Source organism: Xyrauchen texanus, chromosome 8, assembly GCF_025860055.1.
Source record: "Xyrauchen texanus isolate HMW12.3.18 chromosome 8, RBS_HiC_50CHRs, whole genome shotgun sequence".
In the NCBI taxonomy this organism is placed as follows: Eukaryota; Metazoa; Chordata; class Actinopteri; order Cypriniformes; family Catostomidae; genus Xyrauchen; species Xyrauchen texanus.
In genome coordinates, this window is record NC_068283.1 from 12024441 (window position 1) to 12047630 (window position 23190).

At 37.2% G+C, this 23190-nt stretch overlaps 2 protein-coding genes across 5 annotated transcripts in view; one reads left to right on the forward strand and one right to left on the reverse strand.

Moving 5' to 3' along the window:
- LOC127647679 (brain-specific angiogenesis inhibitor 1-associated protein 2-like) overlaps nt 1-17586 on the forward strand; it is a 132212-nt gene extending 114626 nt beyond the window's left edge. The window contains exons 10-14 of one of the 4 annotated variants that reach the window (XR_007971089.1): nt 1155-1356; nt 4042-4110; nt 4188-4341; nt 12848-13101; nt 16132-17586. Coding sequence is in view for 3 of the 4 variants with exons in the window: in XM_052132084.1 (XP_051988044.1) it covers nt 1155-1356; nt 4042-4110; nt 4188-4341; nt 9160-9450 (716 nt within the window). In the remaining variant the exon portion in view is untranslated. Of the gene's footprint in view, nt 1-1154; nt 1357-4041; nt 4111-4187; nt 4342-4594; nt 4633-9159; nt 9720-12847; nt 13102-16131 lie in introns of those variants that run through there. The other 3 variants (XM_052132085.1, XM_052132086.1, XM_052132084.1) reach the window with 3 other exon arrangements.
- Nucleotides 17587-19316: 1730 nt separating this feature from the next.
- The window catches only part of LOC127647911 (serine/threonine-protein kinase LMTK1-like), a 61448-nt gene continuing 57574 nt past the window's right edge, over nt 19317-23190 (reverse strand). The window contains exon 14 of the mRNA XM_052132437.1: nt 19317-22514. Within this exon, the coding sequence (XP_051988397.1) occupies nt 22486-22514 (29 nt within the window). The 3' untranslated portion in view covers nt 19317-22485. The remainder of the gene's footprint in view (nt 22515-23190) is intronic.

Here is a 23190-nt window from a genome sequence, read left to right on the forward strand (position 1 = left end):
CCCTGGCTGGCTTCTAGTCTTTCGTGGCATCTCAATGGGCAAGACTAACAAACACGTCACTGACCAGGGCTGTCCCTCTTCTGAGTAGAGTGGCCCAATGATCAGACTTAAAAGTAGCATGCCAGACATTGAAGTGGATCCCAAAATGTTTTATATTAAGGTGCCAAAAATTATTTGCAGTAAAAATATAAATTAGAAACAAAATAACTACAAAAACAAAATAAAAATGTCACAACATGCAAAAATGGTTAAACCAGCAAATGTTACAAATTCACAACACTGCTAACAAGTTTACTCCTTGAGTCAATTTGATTGAAATGACATGAACTCTATAGTTTCCTCTTTAAAAAGGGTCTAGCTCCTCCCCTGGAATGAACCAGTTCTCACAAGGAGGAATGAAAACAAACAGAACAATCAAATATACACAATAAAGTACAATGACAATATGACAAAGAATGACAAAACAACCAGTACATACACAGATGATACAAGATATATTAACAGAAAGCGTAATTGACAGCAAAACTAAAGACAAAAATCAGCTGTTATTAACTGCTTTTTTACTGACAAAAGTAACAAAATGGTACAGTCCATTTTGAAGGGTGTTTTGTGAACCGGTTGAAACCAGAAGCAATGTTTGGTTTTGCAGCATTTGAACCGAAAATGTAAACGCAAAATGGATAGTTTGGTGGCAAGAAATAAAGGTTATTTGACTGTTTGACTGTGTTGTGGCATTATTTGAAAATGCAAGAAGATATATTAAACAGACATGCTAGACAGAAAAATACATACAAGAAAACAAATAAACGATAAAAACAATGAGCTCTTACTTTGGACAAAAACACCACAAACGATCACAACACATTTCTGATATATTAAGATGTTGAGCGCCGGCATAAATTAGTGTAAGAGTGTGGATGTCAAGTCCATGTAAGAGTTTAAAACGTTAGCCTGTGACACTTGCAGTATATTATCAGTTAAAATCACATTGCCTTGATTCTGTTTCACCGTCTCTTGAGTCTTTAATTATATAGCTTTGTAATTTTGAATTTCTTTAAAGAAAAATGCCTAATAAAATGCTTTAAAATAATTGGAATTATTATCATTAATTTAATACTGTAAATCTGAGGCTTGTTATTTTAATTTCTCTCTAGGAGAGACAAGAACTCTGCCCAGGTCAAGTTCCATGGCGGCAGGTCTGGAGAAGAACGGACGCTCTCGAGTACAGGCCATTTTTTCCCATGCTGCTGGTGACAACGGCACCCTGCTCAGCTTCACTGAGGGTGACATCATCACCCTGCTGGTGCCTGAGGCTCGTGACGGCTGGCACTATGGAGAGAACGAGAAAAACAAGATGTAAGCACTCAATAAGACATACAAAAGCAACAGAAGGGGATAGAAACTTGGTCTTGCTCAGAAATACAAGAGCTTTGGCTCATGGGGACCCAGGTTAAAGTCCGACCTGGGTCATTTTGCTGATACATCTCTCACTCCTGCTTAAACCTCTACACTCTACTGACCTTTCAGTAAGGCTGAAAGTTCCGCTTTCTTTGCTTCTGTTGAAGCACACAAGATGCTCTTTGTAACATTCTCACATTTTTGGTTTGTTTTTGCACCAAAAATGAGAAGGAAAAAGCATTTTGAATAGACCCATCATTCATTGCTGAGCCCAGGACCTGATAGTAAACCAGATATTGCTCCTGCCACAACTGATCTCCAAGAGCTCTACCACATTTCTGAGCCGTGATCTCTATGACAATGACTGCTGACTGGTGTGACTGCCCTGCTGAGCTGCTCTCACACAGGCAGATGGATCATCACTTGTAATCATTCATCCCTCGATCATCACTCGTCAGGACTTATGTGCAGTCTCCAGGGTATCGTGTACAATGAGTTTCTGGAGTCCCTGGGAGTGTATTGGTTCTATTACTCCCAAAGTTTGCTGGGCTGCTGATGTGCTCTCCACTTATGGTGTCCATTCAACCATGTCCTGAAGACTGTATGGGCTGGAGCTCTGTGAGCAGCACCTGGGGAATCAGAAATCTAAGAGTGCCCAGCAGGCTGGCTGATGTGATCAGGCGGAGATTCTCACCCTAATGGAAGACACTCATTGCGGCCCGTGGAGCGCTGCTGTGGAGCCGTGCCAGCTGTTTGGCAGGACTGAGGCTAATCCAGTAGTTAACCTTTGGGACGATCGCCATGAAAACCCCAGAGGGTAGAGCAGTGGCTGGTGGAGGTGGAGGATAGCAATGTTGTTTCAGAAGCAACAAGTGATGTCATTTTTAGCTGCTCACCAATGTTTCTTCAGTGATGACGTCTGGCGATGTCACTTCCGAGTTGTCCTGGGTGTCGGTGTGGGCTGTCTTCTCTAGGCTCTGGGATGGCACTACACTCCGCTACCTCTATTCTGATGAGATGCCCATTTATCACAGATGGGTCCTTTGTTGCAGTTTCCATGGTGAGAAAGCTACAAACCCAAAGCCCTTCCTGCTGCCATTTTCCATAATCAGTGTTGCACTCACAATCACTCCAAATGTAGAGAAGAGTGTGTCCCAGCTGTCCACTGCCGAAGATGTTGGGCAGATTTAAGACGCCTCTTCTCTCAGCCGGACACTCCTCAAAGGACTTGTAGTGGCTGATGGACCCTTGATGGTCATTGATTAGCATCCCATTCTGAGTTTTGATGGTCCTCTCGTTCACAAAACTGGCATAATGGCAAAGCATAACCCTTTGATCCATTCTCATTGCTCATTACTTTGCAAGACAGCGTGTCCCTGAAGACAAAGAACATCTCATATAATGCAAAGCTTCCGATGTCCTTGCCAAGCTCATGATGTAGATTTTTCTGATTCCACTTCTCCACAGTGAAGTCATGTGGGGCCAACACTATTCTCATCGTCCTGCTCTATTTTTATCTCTAGAGTTTTGGCTCAAAGTTAATACTTAATGACTTAGATTGAAATGGGTTAAATATTATCACTTTTATCTATAAAAACTATTATAAAGAGCTACAAAAAATGAGTACAATATAGAGTAGAAAGCCTTTCCATAATATTAATAATAAAGCAATGATATTATTACTTTGAGTTCTGCTCTTAAGTGAGATAACAATGAGTTTTTAAAAATGGTTTTACAGTTTCCCCCAGTGTTCCAATTGCCCCCAACCAAATACCAGTGCAATTGTAACATTCTGACAGATTTTATTAACTTCAAAATTACGAATGAACGAATGTTACATTTATAAAGCGCTTTTCGGCCACTACACTCAAAGGGCTTTACATAGTGAACCGAGGACTCTCCTCCTCAACCACAATTATGATTAATCCTTACTCAATGTAAATATTTTGCAGGGACAGTAGATATGTTGTAGTGAGTGATGAAGAAAAATTTGTGGGTCTTCTCTTTTTGATAAGGAATGCACAAGTTCATATTGAGATCTCTAACTTTTGACTGTAGACTTCGGCAAATCTATACACAGTTTCAGCAATTGTGAGATCTCTTCTAAATCACTAGAGGAGATGCATTTAATGAGCCACATGAGCCGATTTTACATAATCTCCAGCCAGGCAGAGTGAAAAATGTCATCGATCTCAGCTACTTGTCTGAAAACCCCTGAATCAATCTATTACAATAGTTTTTGCTCACGTGGTATTCATGTTGTTATTTCGGCGAGCTCCATGTGACGGGGAATCAGAGAGAGTGAGCTGCGGTGAGTCAGTATGTTTGTCAAACCTCCAACTGAAGAGAGCGAGATCTCCGCAAAACAATTGGCATGTGTGACACCCACGGCCAAAATTTAGTTGTTTGGAGTCTGCTAGTATGGCATCGGCTTAAGAGTGCTTGGGTCTTTTACTTTCTAGAAAAATCTTAGAAGCAGGACATTGAAGCAGTACTCTCTATTTGTTCATTTAATCTAATTCCTGACTAGAAAAAAACTGGGATATTTTTAATGATTTATATTGTCTTTTGAATGGGTTTTTATCCATTTGATCCATTTATCATGTGAAATCGAGTTTTTAAAGAAAAACTCTTTCCTTTCAGGCGTGGCTGGTTTCCGTTTTCCTACACTCGAGTGCTGCCCGACAGTGAGAGCGAGAAGTTAAAAGTCAAGTATGTACCCTTACACACCCAAAAGAGTTCACAATACGGGCTTTTTGTGCAATAATTGACTGATCTTCCTTCTCTAGTCTTCATCATGGGAAGAGCAGTAGCACAGGGAATCTACTGGAGAGAGAGGACGTATATCTGCCTATGTCCGATTATGGACTGACTGCCCGGCTCTTGGCACAGAGCCTTACACAGACTCGACCACGGCCATACAGCATGGCAGGCTTTGCACAGGTACTTGCATACATGTATTAGCATTAGACAGGCATCTCTTGCTGATATATCTGCTTTCTTAGGAATGTTTCTCTATTCTTTTTAACTCTGCATATTTTATTCTATTCTGTATTCTGCTGGTGTGGGTACTCTTAATATGCATGATTTACATTCCTTTAGTACTATGCGTTGATGCACTGTTGGATATTTTCCCTCAAAGCTAAAAAATGAGTTGCTTAGCAGTCCTGAAATTGTATTTTTTTACTAATTCCAGCCAGCGCTAGAGGATTATGACAATCCTTTTGCCACAAGGTAAGATCGGCTCACAATGAACAGAAATAACCAACACTAAATAATGAATCAGTCAGCTAGTCTTGTCAATATACCCCAAATGCAAAAACCCTACTGCTAGTTATAAATGTGATTTGTGAATAGTAGTTTTTTCCTGTTTCTTAGCTCTTGCTTGCTTATGCTAAATGTGCAATGTAGTGCTGATATTTGTTGGAAGACCTACCCTGTTCTATCAGAGAATTGTAACTCGTTTCTCAAGAGAAGGTTGTGTATCTGTCTGTGTGTGTTTGTGTCTGTGCGCAGTCGAGTGAATGAGCTGTTGAATTTGAGATAAGAGAAGAGTCGTCGTGTGAGATGCATCGTTGTTGACCTCACTGTAACTTCACTGTGTGTGTGATCCATTCAGGTCAGGATCTGAGCTGTTCATAGTCTGTGTGCCCTGAATTCACTGTCTCGAGTTGCAACAGTTAAAAAAATCCCTATTTCAATACTCTTTAGGTAAAGTTATCGATAACACTTGTGTCATGCTGTCGGATACCACAGACGATACTTTCAACTTATTGTTATAGTATGTAATAACAGTATGTATGTAATATATGTAATAATAGCATGTATAATAATACATTTTTTACTCTAATGTGCTTACAATGGAAGTCTGTTATTAGGCGATATGATCCGAGAGTCTAAGCTATATATTGGGAATGTCACTGCTGGGTTGAAGTGAAATATCGCCTGCAACCCCTTCAGATGTGACTATATTCACAGTATGGTACAGTTTTGTGCATTATTGCTTCTATAATATGGTTACTACATCATGAAAATATTAAGGGAACAAATATATATTTTTTTTAAATCATTAAATTTCATCCTTCCTTAAAAAGATATAGATGAAATTACCTTGACGTCACACCACAGCAGGGTTATTTTGTGCAACGCTACCTTTATTTAGTGGCATTTCATGTTTAATTAAGTTAGATTGTAAATTATTCCATTTGACTGTTTTTCTCAGTCGCTTTGGGACATTTTTTGAAACAGTCTTAATATTCTCTAAACTGTAAGTGCAATTGTTGCAACAGTTTTATGGGACATCACAACTCTATTGCATGTCTGCAAACTGTAATAACTCACCCAAAATATTTAACTCATGCTTCAAAACCTTGTTATTGTGTCAGTAAATTGGGCAATGCCAACAGAAAAAGTGTTTTTTGTCATTGTGTGAGCCGTACTGGTCAATTTTTTTTTTTCACCATGGCAGTCAACCCTGGAAATGTTTGTTCTATACAAATTTCATTTTTATTCTACTTTTTTGTTGACACTGACTGCTTACTCTACTGTACCAGAATGTCAGTTTTGTCTAGCTGAATGCTATTGTGCATCACACTGAGATTTATAGATACCGATTTAAACAGTTGGTAAAAGTTTGCTCGGAAAAGACAATGCTGTAGTACACAGAGATATGCACATTTGTATGTTTACAGTAAATGTATTTTTGTAGCAATGTGTTACATGTAAACATAAAATTCCCATTTGCATGTCCATTTTTACACATTTCTTACATGTAATGTCATTACCACATAATGACATCCATGCAAAAACAAAAAAAACACCTGCAACAATGAAAAACTGTGGTAGTTCTGTAAAAAACAATACATTATTGTAATAATCACGATGTAAGAATGTTTAGAAGTTAAATGACAATTTGACTGAGAAATCAGTTTTGATCAGCAAGCCATGTGCATTCAGTTATTGTGCAAATTGTAGACAATAGCACTTACTCTTTTGCACACGTGCCAAAACATGTGCAATTTGCTTAAATGAATAAGAAATTCAAATGTGATGTGAACAAGAAACTAATTGTTTAGAGATTTGAACTTATTGTTTTGAAAAAGAGTAATTCTTATATGAGAATGGAGCCAAAGCGATTGAGAAAAACTGTAATAATATAGGGAGAAAATGGGTAATGTGGGACTGCTTAACTTGACCCCTATTGTATCAATTTGTATTTCCTGAAATGGTTAAATCATTACCAAACTAATCTTTGAGAAGTAAACAATTAACTTTCTGTGGTTGAAAATGATGATTTTACATCAGGATGTGTGGCAGAGCTTTTTTCATGACTAATGGTGAGAAAAGCAATGATAAAGAAAATGACAGAAATTTGAGGCAAATCTTTTGAATAGTGATGAAGTAAAATAATAATCATTTAAAGTTACATATAGATGCATCTAAAAAAAAAATTGTATATCGTGGAAAAGTTCATATCTTTCCATAATTTAATTCAAAAAGTGGAACTTTCATATGTTCTAGATTCATTAAACATAAACTGCTGAGGGGTTTTGGAAGCCAGGTTGCTTTGATAGCCTCTTCAGCTCATCCGTATTGTTGGTCTGGTGTCTCGTTTTCCTCTTGACAATACCACAAAGATTCTCTATGGGGTTCAGGTCAGGTGAGTTGGCTGGCCAATCAAGCACAGTAATACCATTGTCAGAAAACCAGTTATCAGTAGTTTTGGCACTGTGGGCAGGTGCCAAGTCCTGCTGGAAGAGGAAATCAGCATCTCCATAAAGCTCTCCACTCTTCCTCCAGACTCTGGGACCTTGATTTCCAAATTAAATACAAAATGTACTTTCATCTGAAAAGAGGACTTTGGACCATTGAGCAATAATTATTTGCAGTAATTTTACACGAAAAACTACCAAGTATTGAGTGCATGAACATACTGAATAAACATACTTTTCAGAAGGTTGACATATCTGTATTATAAATTCTTTATTCTAATATTTTGATATAAAGGATTTTTGATTTCCATGAGCTGTAAGACATAATCATCCAGATTACAAAAAAAAAGGCTTGAAATATGTCACTTTATGTAATGAATCTAGAACATATGAAAGTTCCACTTTTTGAATTCAATTACAGAAAATACTTTTCCACGATATTCTTATTTTTTGAGATGCACCTATATGATGATCTATGATGTCAAAGTGTGTAAGAAAATATAGAAATTCAACTAATTTGTAGATATTTTCTATATAATTGTTTTCCTCTGTCCCACTTTACCAACACTGTCTGAAAAAAGATATATATATATATATATTGTTTTTGCTTTTGACTAAGGTTGGAGACATCATAAGCTTTCCACAAATATTTAATATCAGATTATGTGGCATTTGGATCATTATTAAAAGTGCCAAGAAATGTAACATTTCCAAAAGTTTCCCACTTTGCCCATATTCATCCTACTTTTATATATAAAAGAAAAACTAAAATTAATTCAAGGTGATTTTTATTTTAGTTAGTTTTGGAGTCAAAACTACCATCAGTCAGCATCTTTACTGCTTAAATGACTGGTCCATGTACATACAGTACATAATAACCATTGACATTCAATATGTAAATGGAAGATTTTAACCAGTTACTTATTACATTCAAAATAAAAGCCAAGGCATATTTTAAATGTAGCTCATTAGTTTTATTTGGTTATCTTTTCACAAGCAGCCTGTATGTGCTGCAGTGGTGGAGATGGGGTCTGTATCTTCCCATTAGATCTTGCATGGTGGTATAAGACAGCTCAGATTTGGCCTTTTTTCGGACATTTGCAATCGAAGTTTGTGTGATTCCTTTGTGAAAAGTTGAAATCTACTAACTGCAGCTGCGGGCCATTTGGGTCTCATTAGAGCAGACACTATAACAATGATGGTGATACATGGTGAAATATCATGATTTATGTCAAATCTCGAGTTTGTCCTGATACACTGATCCTGATTGCTATCCAAAAAAAGACAAAAAACTTATATTTTTACCCCACAAACAGCATTTTGGGCATTTCCTACTCTATTTCAGTGAAGCACCCTTTGGGGTGATGCACAGTGATACAAGTACTAGCTCTGTGGAAAGCTCATAGCTGTGCTTTATCATGTATAAATTGACCAACTATCCATTTTAGAATTTTGTTATTCTTTTTATTACCATTTCCAAATTTTAGAATAACATTTAGAACAAGTAGGTATGTCCAAACCTTTGGTTGGCAAGGTAGGTAATTTTATCACAAGGCTAGTCTTGTGGTTATGCCTTGCCCCATAGACTTCCATTGTAAGTGTGTTGTGTACACAGTTTATTTTTTATGAACTGAGAGAAAAGGCAAAAATATTTTCTGTGGTAAACGGCATCTACAGAAACTGTACATGGAGCTTAAGTTATAATTAACACTGAATACATTTTTCTGCAAAATTTTCTCCATAAATATAAATTAAAGTAAAACCTGATCAAATCTGAAGATGAATGAATTTTTATCAATTTTAATAGTTTCTTTTAAATAAATACAATTTTGTTAAGTAATATATTTTTGGAAAATGGGACTTTACATATCAAGTTGTCCCATGGCATATTTAATTGCTGATGTATCTGATCTTGGCTGTTTAGTTGAACAGATTTTGTTTCCAGCCCCTACACGTGTGACTCCTGCCCATTTCTGGCTGTCTTGTCTTTTCTTCATTTCTCTCTAAATGTGTCCGACCTGGCAAGCTTCCTTCTCTCTTTGTTCCACAGTTCCGATGGCAAATTGATTTCGACAGTGTGAACACAGACAGACTATCAGACACAGATACAGCTCCGGATAGCACAGGGGCCACGCCCTTACTTCCCTTAGCCCCTCCCCTCTTAAGCTCTGCCTCCACACACTCCTCCTCCAGTGAAAGAGGCCAGTCTCATCCCTCCTTTCTGTGCTCTCTTCCTTCCGGGGCGATAGTGACGGTCATGTGTGGTGGGTCGGGGGGGAACTGTGAGAAGAACGACCGGAACGCAGTTCAACTGCTCGCCTCGCCGCTTTCCGGACTCTGATTTGCCTGTAGTGACGCCGCTATGACATTGCTGTGGACTCCAAAGAGACTGCTTACCACATCCTGTCTTTCATGCATGAGCACAAGATTTGCTATGTAATTGTTTTTTAAAATGACATCCTCATGTAAAAGTGCCAAAAGAAATGCAAATTTGGTATTTTGCAGCAGCTCTCCTAATTACAAAGCTGTTGCTCATTGTTTTTTTTAAGCAGAATGTATGGGAGCCTCATGCAAAGTGAGGAATTTTTTTTATTATTTGTGGTTGTGCATCTCTCTCTCTCTCTCTCTCTCTCTCTCTCTCTCTCTCTCTCTCTCTCTCTCTCTCTCTCTCTCTCTGTGTGTTTATGAGCCTTTGTGTTTTGTGATCCCTCGTGTATTACCTGGTGCTCCTCTTGCCCAGAAGCTGTCACTTTGTGCCAAAACAAACAGCATCTTAGGTTTTCTTTCATTTCACAAACATCATTCGTTTATTTGGATGGAAGATCAACATCCCAGATTAAACAAGTGCCAAAAGAGTGAATCTATGAAATGACAATGAAGGTTGCATGAACTTCAAAATACTTGGGTAGGACTCTGCTGTCTGCTCACCCTACATGCATGAAAGAAAAGTGCTCTGAGCATAAACCCAAACCTTTTTTCCCTAAAATAAAAACATTATCCTGTCTCAGACACCTTAAAGTATGTGGTTAGAATGTTATTAAGATGAAAATAATCACAAGATATCCCAATTCATATTCACAAAATAAAATAAACTTGAATACAATTCACAAATGCATAACTAGGGATGGGAATTGTAAGTTATTTAATGATTATAGTTCAGATTTCTCTTAATAGATACATTAACGTTATTTTTGAGGGAGAAGTGTTTGGAAATAAGAAATGCAATTTTTATTGGAGTTACTACACTAAGCAGCCTGTTACCAAATGATGATTTCATACTTTATGAACAAATTATTGCAAATAGCTTGTATTCCTTTTTATATATAAAATTACTCATGCCAGTAATTACTTAAATTCTCTCAAGCCTTAAGTACACAATACAGAGTAACAGTTCTGAGATTATTTGCAGTCGGACATGATGTTACGAATTACTTGTGGTTCAGTTATGTTAAGTTTGGCACTGTAGATTCAAATTAACCGGCTTATGAGAGTAATTTGTTTGGGAATCAGACTACACTGGTTATGATGTAGATTCAAATTAACCGGTTTATGAGAGTAATTTGTTTGGGAATCAGACTACACTGGTCATGCTGTAGATTCAAATTAACCGGCTCATAAGAGTAATTTGTTTGGGAATCAGACTACACTGGTCATGCTGTAGATTCAAATTAACCGGCTCATAAGAGTAATTTGTTTGGGAATCAGACTACACTGGTCATGCTGTAGATTCAAATTAACCGGCTCATAAGAGTAATTTGTTTGGGAATCAGACTACACTGGTCATGCTGTAGATTCAAATTAACCAGCTCATTAGAGTAATTTGTTTGGGAATCAGACTACACTGGTCATGCTGTAGATTCAAATTAACCAGCTCATTAGAGTAATTTGTTTGGGAATCAGACTACACTGGTTATGCTGTAGATTCAAATTAACCGGCTTGTGAGAGTAATTTGTTTGGGAATCAGGCTACACTAGTACTAAACTGACTTGTCTGCAAAGGCTGAAGAATGCACGTTCAAGAAAAGATAACTGAACCAAAAGTTATGAAAATTATTCAGTTTGGCTATATAAAACAAATAATCAATGGAACAGATTCTGATTCATTCTTAGCCCTAAGTGTAACATAATTCACATGTGCAAAATATGATTTGCAATTGCAAAACGAGATTCATAAACACACAAAATGTAAATAAATACAAGTGCTCACAGTTTTGAATCTGCTTTTGCAAATTTTTACATTTTTGGATCACCTTGGATTTGTGTGTGAATGTTGAGACTTCACAGATTTTGATTCACAATTACATTTTTAAAGTACTTCTGTTATCCAATCAGATGAGATGTTTTAAGCCCAGCCATTCGACGTACTTAACAAACAGGGGTAAGGCTGTGAGTGATGCCTCAATTTATGGAGTTCAATGCATCGGGCAACACTGACAAGTGTAATGAAAGAGCCTTTAGGTTATGCATTTGTGAATGAGGGTTTGCGAATAAATCATTTTGAGACTATATTGACCCCATAATAAATGCCACCAGCCCTTGTCTCTATAACAATGTATGTTTCCATGTCTTCTGGAGCTGTGGTTTAGTCCTTGCTGTGTTGTTGTTCTTTTGTTTCTTCTTTCAAAAACAAGTTATTGATTTCCTTGGAAAATAGACAAACTAGAAAAATGCTCAAGAAATCAGTGTATCAATCACAATATGCATGCTGAGGAGGAACATAGTGAACATTAACCTTGAATGTATGGTGACTTTTTACAAAAAGAATAAATATCTATATATTAATAAAACATTTCTTCAAATGAGCTTTGGATTAATTTTAATGTCATCTTCAATTGTAAATTCCCCACCACCTTAACTGTCATCCACAAATCAAAATCGGGGGAAGTTATGATTGTAATTATTGTTGTCCTTTTAGACTTTTCCACCCCAATTTTAACACTTACTCACCTTCACATTGTCTTCCGAAGTGGACACACTTATGATCTAACATTGTGCATGTATCATTACATTGTGTCTGTATAAATATGTGAAATGTCCCTGTGTTTTTGTGCCCTGTGCTTGCCTGCTAGCCTTTTATCTTCCAACTTCTTTTTCTGTGTTCTTACAGCATGAAGTGATCTATTTGAGATATTTAAGATACTAGAAAGTCACACTTAAAATATCTGAATGTCATTGCATTACAAAAGTGGATAACAAAATGTCAAACCAAGTGGCATCTGTTAACAAATTATGCTTTAACCAGAAAAAAGACCTGGTATGAAGTAATTTCTCCTCAAATTCACACATGTCTTAGAGTAACCATAAATGTATGTTACCTATGGACATGCTCCACAAAGTTTGACAACCAGAATGTGTCTAAATACTTTTGTATATCCATTTATTTATAATTTGTAACCTAACAAACGTCTTTGTGTGAAATGTTTTGCTTGTGAAGTGACCGTGCTATATTTCTTTATAATAAATGGCATTTGGTTTTATATTTTATTATATAATGCAAAGACATTTATAAATTTTTGTGGCTTAATTGTCCAAATACATTTTGGACCACTGTATATATGGAAATCTATTTTATAAGCATGTCTTTTATTTCGAGAACACTTGGGATTTAAATGTACCCCTCAAACGTTTATTGTTTCAATACAATGTCTTTTATAGGATTGTTGCTGTAGATTCCTAACCGAACTGCTATGGGCAGACTTTTCATTTTGCATTATATTTTGAACCCATGTCATTTCTAGAAACGTGTTATTGACTCATCTATAAACATACGAGTTTGACGTCATCCATCTGATTCAGCGACCAATCCAAAAACCCCAAATGCCATGTCACAGAGCGAGTAACCTACAACCATCTAACGCAACACTAACAGTCTTGTGAATGCGGTGGAAATGTAGCCATGAATAGCCTCGGTCTGAGGTGCAAACCCCTGGACTCTCTTTACCTTCCAGTTTGGGTCCTGAATTGTCCCGGTTCTGAGTGTTGCAGGACCTCCGTAAGTCACCTGCCTCCATTTCTGCTCAGCCAACCAATCATGCCCTTTCTTTTTTCCTTTTTTTTTTTTTTTTTTTTTGCTCTCTATTCTCATTCGCTGTTCAACTTAAATGGGCACTAGGGCTTCACAACTTTGTGACGTCTCATGCCGCCACCTGCCTCTCTGGTTGGTCTTGGCGTTTTTGTGTGTGGCATTTAATTCTTACCAGCCAGAGAGGTCATAGGTTGCCAGGAATTGGTGTTTTCATGGAGGCAATATGTTGGCACTGGAGGTAATCCGAAATCTAACTTTTGCATGCATCTATCAATGCTGACCAAAGTAAACACTCACAGACTTAACTGTCTTGTCCATTTGCATGCTTGTCAAAACACCCTTCATATACTTCTCCAAATACCTGTTCATAAGTATGTGTCAAATGAATCACCAAATGCCTTTCAGCAGTACTTTATTAATGTATCCGAAACTAAAATGCAAGTTCTGTAGAGCTGCTTTAGTTTATAGTTTAGCCATTTCTGGAATATTGATTCTTTTCTATAGATAAATGTGCTTCCCAACCCTGCTGGACGTCTTCAACAGTACACATTTTGGATGTCTTCCTGATCTTAATATACCTGATTGAACTCAACCACTTGGTAGTAAAGACCCCAACACCTGAAAAGGGTGTGTCAGATAACAGAGACACAGGGAATGTGTGGGTGAAAATCACAAAGTTTTCCAGGTCACATTTGATCCCAAAAATCAAAAGGAAAAAATAAGAAAGTATGTTATGAACACAGAAATAAAGTTTACTATGAGAACCCTCAAGAACTTTTGCATTGTGACATTATTTTCATGATAATTAAACCACGTTACTCACCAATTCTCAATACTTTAATGCAAAATGAAGTCTCATTCTCATTTTAAGTAACTTTAAAAATAAAAGATTACATTTACAAAGTATTTACACATAGTGGCATTTGTTGTGCTGCCTTCAATTACAAATCTGGAGAGAACATTAAAACCACCTGCCTATTGTGTCGGTCCCCCTCACTGCCACAACAGCACCAGCTCACATCTCAGTATAGCATTCTGAGATGATATTCTTCTCACCACAATTGTACAGAGCGGTTATCTGAGTTACCATAGACTTTGTCAGTTCGAACCATTCTGCTGACCTCTATTTGTATTTCTGTCAACAGTACTGCCTGTCTGGCACCAACAATCATGTCACATTCCAAATCACTGAGTTCAAATTTGTTCCCCATTCTGATGGTTGATGTGAACATTAACTGAAGCTCCTGACCTGTATCTGCATGATATTATGCATGGCACAGCTGCCACATGATTGGCAGATTAGATAATCACATGGATGATTGTTGGTGCCAGATGGGCTGGTTTGAGTATTTCTGTAACTGATGATCTACTGGGATTTTCACACACAACAGCCTCTTGATTTACTCTGAATGGGGCCAAAAACAAAAAACATCCAGTGAGCGTCAGTTCTGTGAATGGAAATTTCTTGTTGATGAGAGAGGTCAACAGAGAATGGCCAGACTGGCTCGAACTGACAAAGTCTACAGCAACTCAGATAACTGCTCTGTACAATTGTGGTGAGAAGAATATCATCTCTGAATGTTATACTGAGATGCGCGGCTTGACGCTGTTTTGGCGGCACGAGAAAGACCTACACAATATTAGGCAGGTGGTTTTAATGTTGTGGCTGACCGGTGTACATGTGGATCATAAACAAATAAGGTTGTCCAAGGTGATAAAAGTTAGAAAGATCTGGTTTAGAACAGAGGTGTCAAGTTCGTAGACATTAAGTCTTTGTGTTCATTTTGTTTTTACAAATTATTTTTAAAAACATGTATAGCATTTTGTACAAACAAATGGATTTAATGACTTTAAAAATGTCATGTGATGCAACCATCAAGTAAAAGGTATTGAAATAGTTTCCTTGCACCTTGAATACACGAGTGTACATAACTTCATTCATTTTAACAGAAGTTTTCATATGTTTTGAGGTGAAAATTATTTTTACAAATATCATAAATTAAGTCAAGAATCTCAAGAAGTTTCCTCGTGGTTCCCCCAAATGACCTGAACCAAATGTGCCTTTTCATTCAAATATTGATATTTAATGACAAATGACATGGTTTGTTTTTAAATCTTCACATACAGTCTTGTGAGTCTAAAGAGATCTTCTCTGTTGTATGATTTATTTTGTCACATGACAACAGAATTACTAACTACATGTTGGTTGAACCACATGACTGATTTGGTGGACAAAAGTTTTTCAAATATTAAATATATTTGATAATAAAATGGTTTCACTGCATTTTTTAATAATATTAAAATATTATATGGCACAACGCATGCCAACATTTCTTTTTTGAAGAATTTCAGCTTTTAATGAGACTTTGAATTTGTTTTAGTTTTTTATTGTCTCCAGACTGTTGTACCACATGACATTTTTTACTTTAAGCCCAGAAAAAATATCAAAATGACTTTAAACTCAGGAATTGGTAACATGTTCATAATAGAACAGGTGTTTTCAAGTAATTGTTTTGTGTGAAATACATTTGAAATATATTTTATAATAATTTATTAGATGTGGACAAAAAATTAGTGTTGTGAGTCAATGACATGACGTTTTATATATATATATATATATATATATATATATATATATATATATATATATATATATATATATATATGAGAAACAATACTAGATGCATTATAGTAATGAGAATTAGGGGATAAAATATGCTTAATTGTCCTGAAAATGTCACAAAGTAAAACATTCATTGAGTCCTATCAGTAAACTACATTTTCTTTATGCAAAATATGATTTCTTTGTTTATCTGTTTGATTTTGGGGTCAAGTTTGACCTAAAAACATTTTTGACAGGCTTGCTGCGATTCACCAATGTACTGTTGCTGGGCCTTCAGGAACTGGTTTGGGAAACACCGTTATAGAAGTCAGTGTGTCACAACTGTGTGAGCTGTGTTGTAGATGCACTGACGGTTTCTTCTCCACCCCATTTAGTGACCGTTCCATGGAGCTGCTCCTCAGACCAACCTTCATGGATGTCCGATCTGCTCCTCTTTACTACTAGAGGGGCCCTTGCTGTGGCCTGTGCATTGTACCGCCCTCTTCTGTTCTGTCTGTGTCATTGCAACAGCATGTGACGAGCATAAGTGCTTTCCCACATGAGGTCCAATGAAGGGCAGTAAATATTGTGTGTTCTGTTTTGAAAGATTAGATTAATGATCTTAACTCTGTAACGTAATAATTATCAGCATTTGTAGTGAGGAAGTTGAAAAGGTAATGACTGTTCTAAATGGTTGGGTTGTTTTTGTGTAAACCAATCTGGCTCATCAAAAAATGACAATGTACATTTATTGGAGGAGATTGAAGATCTTAAATGAAATAAACATAAGAATATGCCTGCTATCTGACTGCTGAAATGTGAGCATTTAAAACTGGAATGTAAAATTTTTTACTTTTTTTTGTGTATGTAATCATTTTTTTTATTTTTACTATATATATTCAGTTTTATATCTTAAGACTTTTTATCAGTTAAAAACATTGTGACACATGCCTCTGTATCACCACTCATTTCTGAAAGCTGTGCTCCAGAGACAAAATGAAACCGCTTCCCAGGAGTCTTGATAACCGTGGTCACTCCACAACAGTCTGCCATTCTTTGATTTATTACTGCATCCTCAAGGTCTAGTGATTCATATGCACATTCTCTGGTTAAAGAAATCTGTACAGTATATTAGTTGTAACATAGTGCAGTTTCACATGCAAGCATCACAGACTCTGGGCTTTTCCGGCTGTTTGGATTGTGCTCATTGCAATTCTTTTCAGTGATGTAACTAAGAGGAGTTGTGTGTTGGTGATATGTTACATTGTTTGATTGGTTTTGCACTATTATATGCTTCTGCTGTCACTCGTGTCACTGTTGTTGTTTCTTATGAATTTCATTGATATGATGGTTTGTTTCTTTGTTTGCCCACTGCTTTTGCTCACAAGCATTGCAAATGTAAATGTCTTTTGTTTCACATACTGAATAATACAGCCTAGGTATCACACAATGCATTTACTGCGCAATAATAAAAATTTATGAATTGCAGGTTATGTAAATATGCATGTTTGTTTCTGCCTGAGGGACTGAAAATTACATTTCTAGAATAGAATCTTTATCATAAAAGCTCTTGTACAGATAACATTTAATTCAATAGATTTCTTGCCACAGGGGACACACACAAAGTAGTTTAGATGCTAATATGAACTGCATGTTTTGTAATGGAGCATAAATTGCTGTTTGTGTGGGGAAAGTTAGGTATTTTGTGTCTGACCAGCTTTTAAAAAAAAAAAAACATTTTATGTTTTCTTGTTTTTTGGCTTTTCTAATGTTCTGTTTGTTGTGGTCAGCTCCAAATGTATATGCATATTCTTGTCTTTCATGAAATAAAAAAGCAAATGAAAACAACACTTTACATAGTTGGAAGCAGTAATTATGGGTTTATGCACATTAACTGACATTTTGTACATTCCTTTAATCATGATCCAAAGATTTGAAGGCCTTTTTCTTGCCAGTTATTTCACAGTTAGCAGCAGATGTAATCTTAATTCACCTAATGATTTACAATTTCACTCTCACTTTAAATTTCATTTTGTTAAAGTAACATTGCAATGGGTTTGTAGCTGTAACTAGCTCTTGAATGATATGGGGAAACCAATGGTGACCGGACAAATGTCGACGAATGTATGGGCTGAAGCCCCGGGACCCACAATTCCCACAGGGCCACATTCACAGCCTTCATTACCCTATTCTCCTTCATTGGTGTTTGCGAGAGGAGCATGCATCTAATTGCATTCAGCGGGAGACACTGATATAAACAATGAGACAGTGGCCAACAGTGAAAGCCGTCCATGTAGCGCATGTTCCTAGAAGAGCTGTCCACACTCCCACCTGTTCGCAACGTCAAGTGATGTCATTTCTGAGGTGTCTTCCAGTATGTCATTAGTGACAATGTTAGGTAATGTCAATTCTGAGTTTTCCTTGATGTCTGTTTGGGCCATCTACTCTACACTCTGGAACAGCACTACACTTAACTCTAGCCAACAAGATGCCTGTTCATCACAGATGGGGCCTTGGTTGCAGTTTCCATTATCAAGAAAGCTACAAACCCAAAGCCCTTGCTGTGACCGTTCTCCACAATCACTGTTGCACTCACAATCTTTCCAAAGGTAGAAAAGTGTGTGTGCCGCTATAGGGCAGATTTGAGACGCAGAGGCTCACGCCAGGGTAACGGCTCTTAATGTTATCTGGATTCTTCAACCCAGCCCTTTTCTCAGCCTGACGGTCCTCATGGGACTTGTAGTGGCTGATGGACCCTTGATGGTCATTGTTTAGCATCCCATCTAGACCTCTGATGGCCATCTCAGCAGCCTCAAAACTGGCACAATGGACAAAAGCATAGCCTTTCGATCAATTCACAAGTGTTAGTAGTGCTTAAATTGTAACTTAAGTACCCAGTTACGATAAAAAATGTGTTATAGCTTATGCGTGGCTGGCGAAACCAGCCAATGGACACAGCCTTCCTGAGATTCACTTTTTGTGGTAGTGTTGTTGAGGTTGTTGGTGGGGCTTCCATGAACAGGAGAGCCATGTTGTATTGTAGAAGTACTGGCCGTGCTGCTTCTCCACTCCAACAGTGACCGTTTCATGGCACCAAGCATTTGCGTGATGGTTAACAATGCCACTGGGTACACTCATAGAGTATGGTCCCAAGGTCACATACTTGGCAAGAAAATATGATGAAAGCTAAAGGAGGAGTTGAACAATTATGCTTTTAGTTCAGAAGTTATAAGGAGAAACATTGATCTGTTGGTGGTACAAAAGAGTTTGAAATAAAGACCCCAAAATTGCAATGATTGAATTTGAGACTCTCCCCTATCAGTGTGCCACATTTCACAACTTTCAACCAGACAGTTTCATGGGCTACCATGGACTCCCAGCTACAACCACAATTCTAAAATATGTTAGGACTGTATGGAAAATACTAATAAAGCACTACAACAACAACACATTAGGCTATTTGATGTTTTATGTTTTTAAATACACACTTATTTCAAATAAGATGCAGTCATGCACTTGTAATCCGGGCAGTGTGTAGTTTGGCATTGTTCAGCTGGAAAATGTAGGGATGTCCCTGGAATAGACGGCGCCTGGATGGCAGGGTATGTTGCTCCAAAATGTGTACATATCTCTCTGCATTAATGGTGCCCTTACAGATGTCCTAGTTATCCATGTCATGGGCACTGATGCTGATAACGGCTTGGATGGTCCTTTTCCTATTTGGCCAGGAGAACACAGCAGCTGTTTATTCCAACAACTCTTTGAAATGCAATCATCTGAATTAAAATGTGTATATTTTCCTCAAAAGAAAAAAAAAGAAGGTAAAACATTAAATAATGTGTTGTTGTACTTTCAATATACCACATGGTGAATAGAATGCACAAATCACACCTTTTCATTTTATAAGCATTTTCCATGCTGTCCTAACTTATTCAGCAGGAGGTTGTGGATGAAACATTAGAATGGTCAAATAATAAAACATACAGATAGAAAAAACCTTTAGTGCTTGGCCCCAATGATCGCTACAGTTCAGATTATATAAAAGCTATCTGCCATGAGTAACCTGGAATAACTGTCACAAACACAAGGACAAACTATGGTTGGGTTTATTTTTTTAGAATAGTACAGCATGAGTTGTGAGGAAATATGGTTCGACAATTACGAGGCAGTAACAACAGACTTCTCACCTCTCTATATTCAAGAATCATTCAGTACATTTTTTCATTTTACCTCACTTTTGCAACCATAACCTCCCAAGTGAAACACAGATGTTTTGAAAGTGATGAAGAATCTACCTCTGCAAGTTTTAGCCCAGTATAAAACTCTTGAAAGGCATACAGCGAGAAAGAGATGCTACAGTGCAGTGATTGTGATGCTTACAGTTTTGGCACAAATGTGTGTGGGCTCCAGTGATTCAAGGCAGAGCATGACAGGTACAGCTGCACATTACATTTAAACAGTTCAATGTGTAAACCGTCTACATTTCTCAGTGTAACACATCAGATCATATAGGGGCAAAAGGCATACTGTAATATACTGAGAAACTGTGGAAACAGGTGGGGTCAACATGCCATCTGGACCATCTGTAATATTTCTAGAATTTTTTAACATCTATTTTTGGAGGTAATAGAAATAACATATCTGTAATGAGGAAAGGTATCATCACAGATGGAGGATCAGATCTGTGGGAGCTGTCATTGTTAATAACAGATTGTGTTCATAGACAAGATGGTCATTCTTGGAGTATTTCTGGATTCAATACTCGTTAAGCTCAAAGGGCAGCATTTGTGGCCTAATGTTGATTAACACAAAAATCAAAATCACAAAAAAAGTTTAAATCATTCCTCCTTTTCTTTAAAAAAAACAACAACAAAAAAACTCTGGGTTACAATGAGGCACTTGCAATAGAAGTGAATGGGGGCCAATCCGAAAACGTTAAAATAGTCACAGTTTCAAAAGTATATCAACAAGATATAAAAGATATGTGTGTTAACATGATTTTAGTGTGATAAAATAACTTAGAAACCTTTAATGTGTAAAGTTATATCCAATTTTGCAACTTCGTTACCATGACGATGTAATGTCAACAAACTCTAATACAACTGTAAAAATTAAAATTTAAACAATTTTACAGCTCAAATAATAAACATGTTCTAACAGACGAATGAATGCAAGTGCTTTTATAAAATGATAAGCTTCAATTTCTGTTTAAACCTTCCAACAATTGGCCACATTCACTTTCATTGTAAGTGCCTCACTGTAACCCCGACTTTATATTCTTTTTTTTTTTTTTAAGAAAAGGAGGAGCAAATTTAAATTAATGTTTGTGGTAATCAACAATTTGTCACAAATGCTGTCGAATGAGCTTAACTTGTATTGAACCCGGAACATTCCTTTAACTTGAGGTTATGTTTCTTGCTTTTGCGTACCACAAATTCAAAATGAAAAGCAGTTTGCAATCCTTTCATTTTCAGTGATCTGATGTATTTTCAAGTGAAAAAGGAAATTCAACAAGAAAAAAAGGCATGGACTTTATACATTGGAATTGATCGGATTTTAAAATTGTATTGGTCTCTACAGTATAAGAAAGGTGGTTGGGGTGTGGGCGCTGAAAAAGCAAGCGTGATGGCGGATGATAATTAAAGTAATTTCAGAGGCAGAGCAAGTTATTGCATTTGATTGAAGATGAGCACAGACATTTTTGAATAATGTGCACAGTAAAACCAGGAGAGTGCAGTAAGTAAATAGGGTCCATTTTGATTCATGTTTATTTTAAAGTGCAGAACTTCGACAGCCCTCTGGTTTTTGCTCATTCCTTGCAATCAAAGCTCTCAGATTCAAAGCAAATGTTATTCATGTCCAAAATTGACCGCTAGGCGATGCTCCTTCCAAAAATTGTGATCTTGACAAGCACAATTAAACTTCTCACAAGTACCATCTGATATCATCTACCTGACTTATTGATTCTTCTGCAATACAATCATGACTCCTCTGAGCAAACAATTGGCCTACTCTATAACTGTATTTTGTCAAAGGTTAATGTATGTACAGAGAAGGCTTCTTCTAAAGAGAAATTAAGATCTAGCCTTTTAGATCTAGATCTTCCTTTGCAAAGATATAAATATGGTCTGATTGAAGCTTGATTGTTTATATGTCTAATATCACATATTTTAACACCCTTACACCCCTGAGCTCAAATATTTTTGCTAAAAGTTTCTTTTTATGGGGCATTACACCCTGTAATGCTATTTTATGCAGCTCATTGGCTCTCGACTTAAATCATTTGAAGCATTAAGATCATTGGGGCTGTAAACCACAGATTGACAACATGGTGCATGATAAGCAAATGAGGAGAGTAGCCTCTTTTTTGTTTCCTACAGTGTGTAAAAAGGATGATTTCAGCATGGTACTGATATTGAATTGTGCAAATAAGTTATAATCTTCATACATTATGATAATACATAGATAATAAATATGTTCTGACTGTTTTTTATAACTGATGTCCTCAAGAGACTGTCACTCAACCTCCATATGTCTTGTAACACAAGGAAGCAGCTGGCTACAGTCAGTATGAGGCACTGTGTCCAAACAGCATATCAGGTTCACAGAACACTTTCATCCAGCATGTTAAGAACAAAACAAAACAAAAAAAAAAAACAAAGCAATACAGGAAAACCCATAGACTGATCCCTGCTAAATCAAACTAAAGAGGTTTTAAACACATCAATTAATAGGTTAAAATGGCCCCTTCACTCCTGGTCTCCATTTTCACTGTTCCCTGCGGTACCAAAAGAGAGAGTGTCAGTTAATTTTGCAATATATAATCCAAGCATAGTGCAACAAACTTTAATGTAAAACATTAGAGTTAGTGTCACCGGTCCTACTCAACTTCCCCCAAGAGGGATTCAAACTGGTAATCTGCACTGGATGCAGACGAGCTAGCAAGGAGGCTAGAAATGCCATGGCCTCTAGCCTCAGTCACTATTGCATCTCTTTAGGCTAGGAGAGTGAGGTTTACACACTTTATAGCTCTCACGTACCAGCTGGCTCCAATTACACTTACCACCCTAAACCTCACTCCGATCCGGGTAATGGCACCAATGTCACAGTCCTACTCGACCCACCCAGAGTGGGATTCGAACCAGCGTTCCCTGCCATGGGAGGTGGTTGTGTTAGCAAGGAGGCTAGAAAAGCCATGGCCTCTAGCCTCGGTCGCTAGTGCATCTCTTAAGGCCAGGAAAGTGAGGTTTACACACTGCACAGTATGAAGTACTAGCTGGCTGGCTTCATTAGTACAGATATTGCTGAACCTGTCATACTGCATACATAACATGGCCAAAAGTATGTGGGCATCCAAATATCATACCCATATCTACTTGCTGATCACTTCATTTCAATACCATAGGCATTAGATCCCCTCTCTGCTGCCATATCAGCACTCTTCAGTAAGTCTT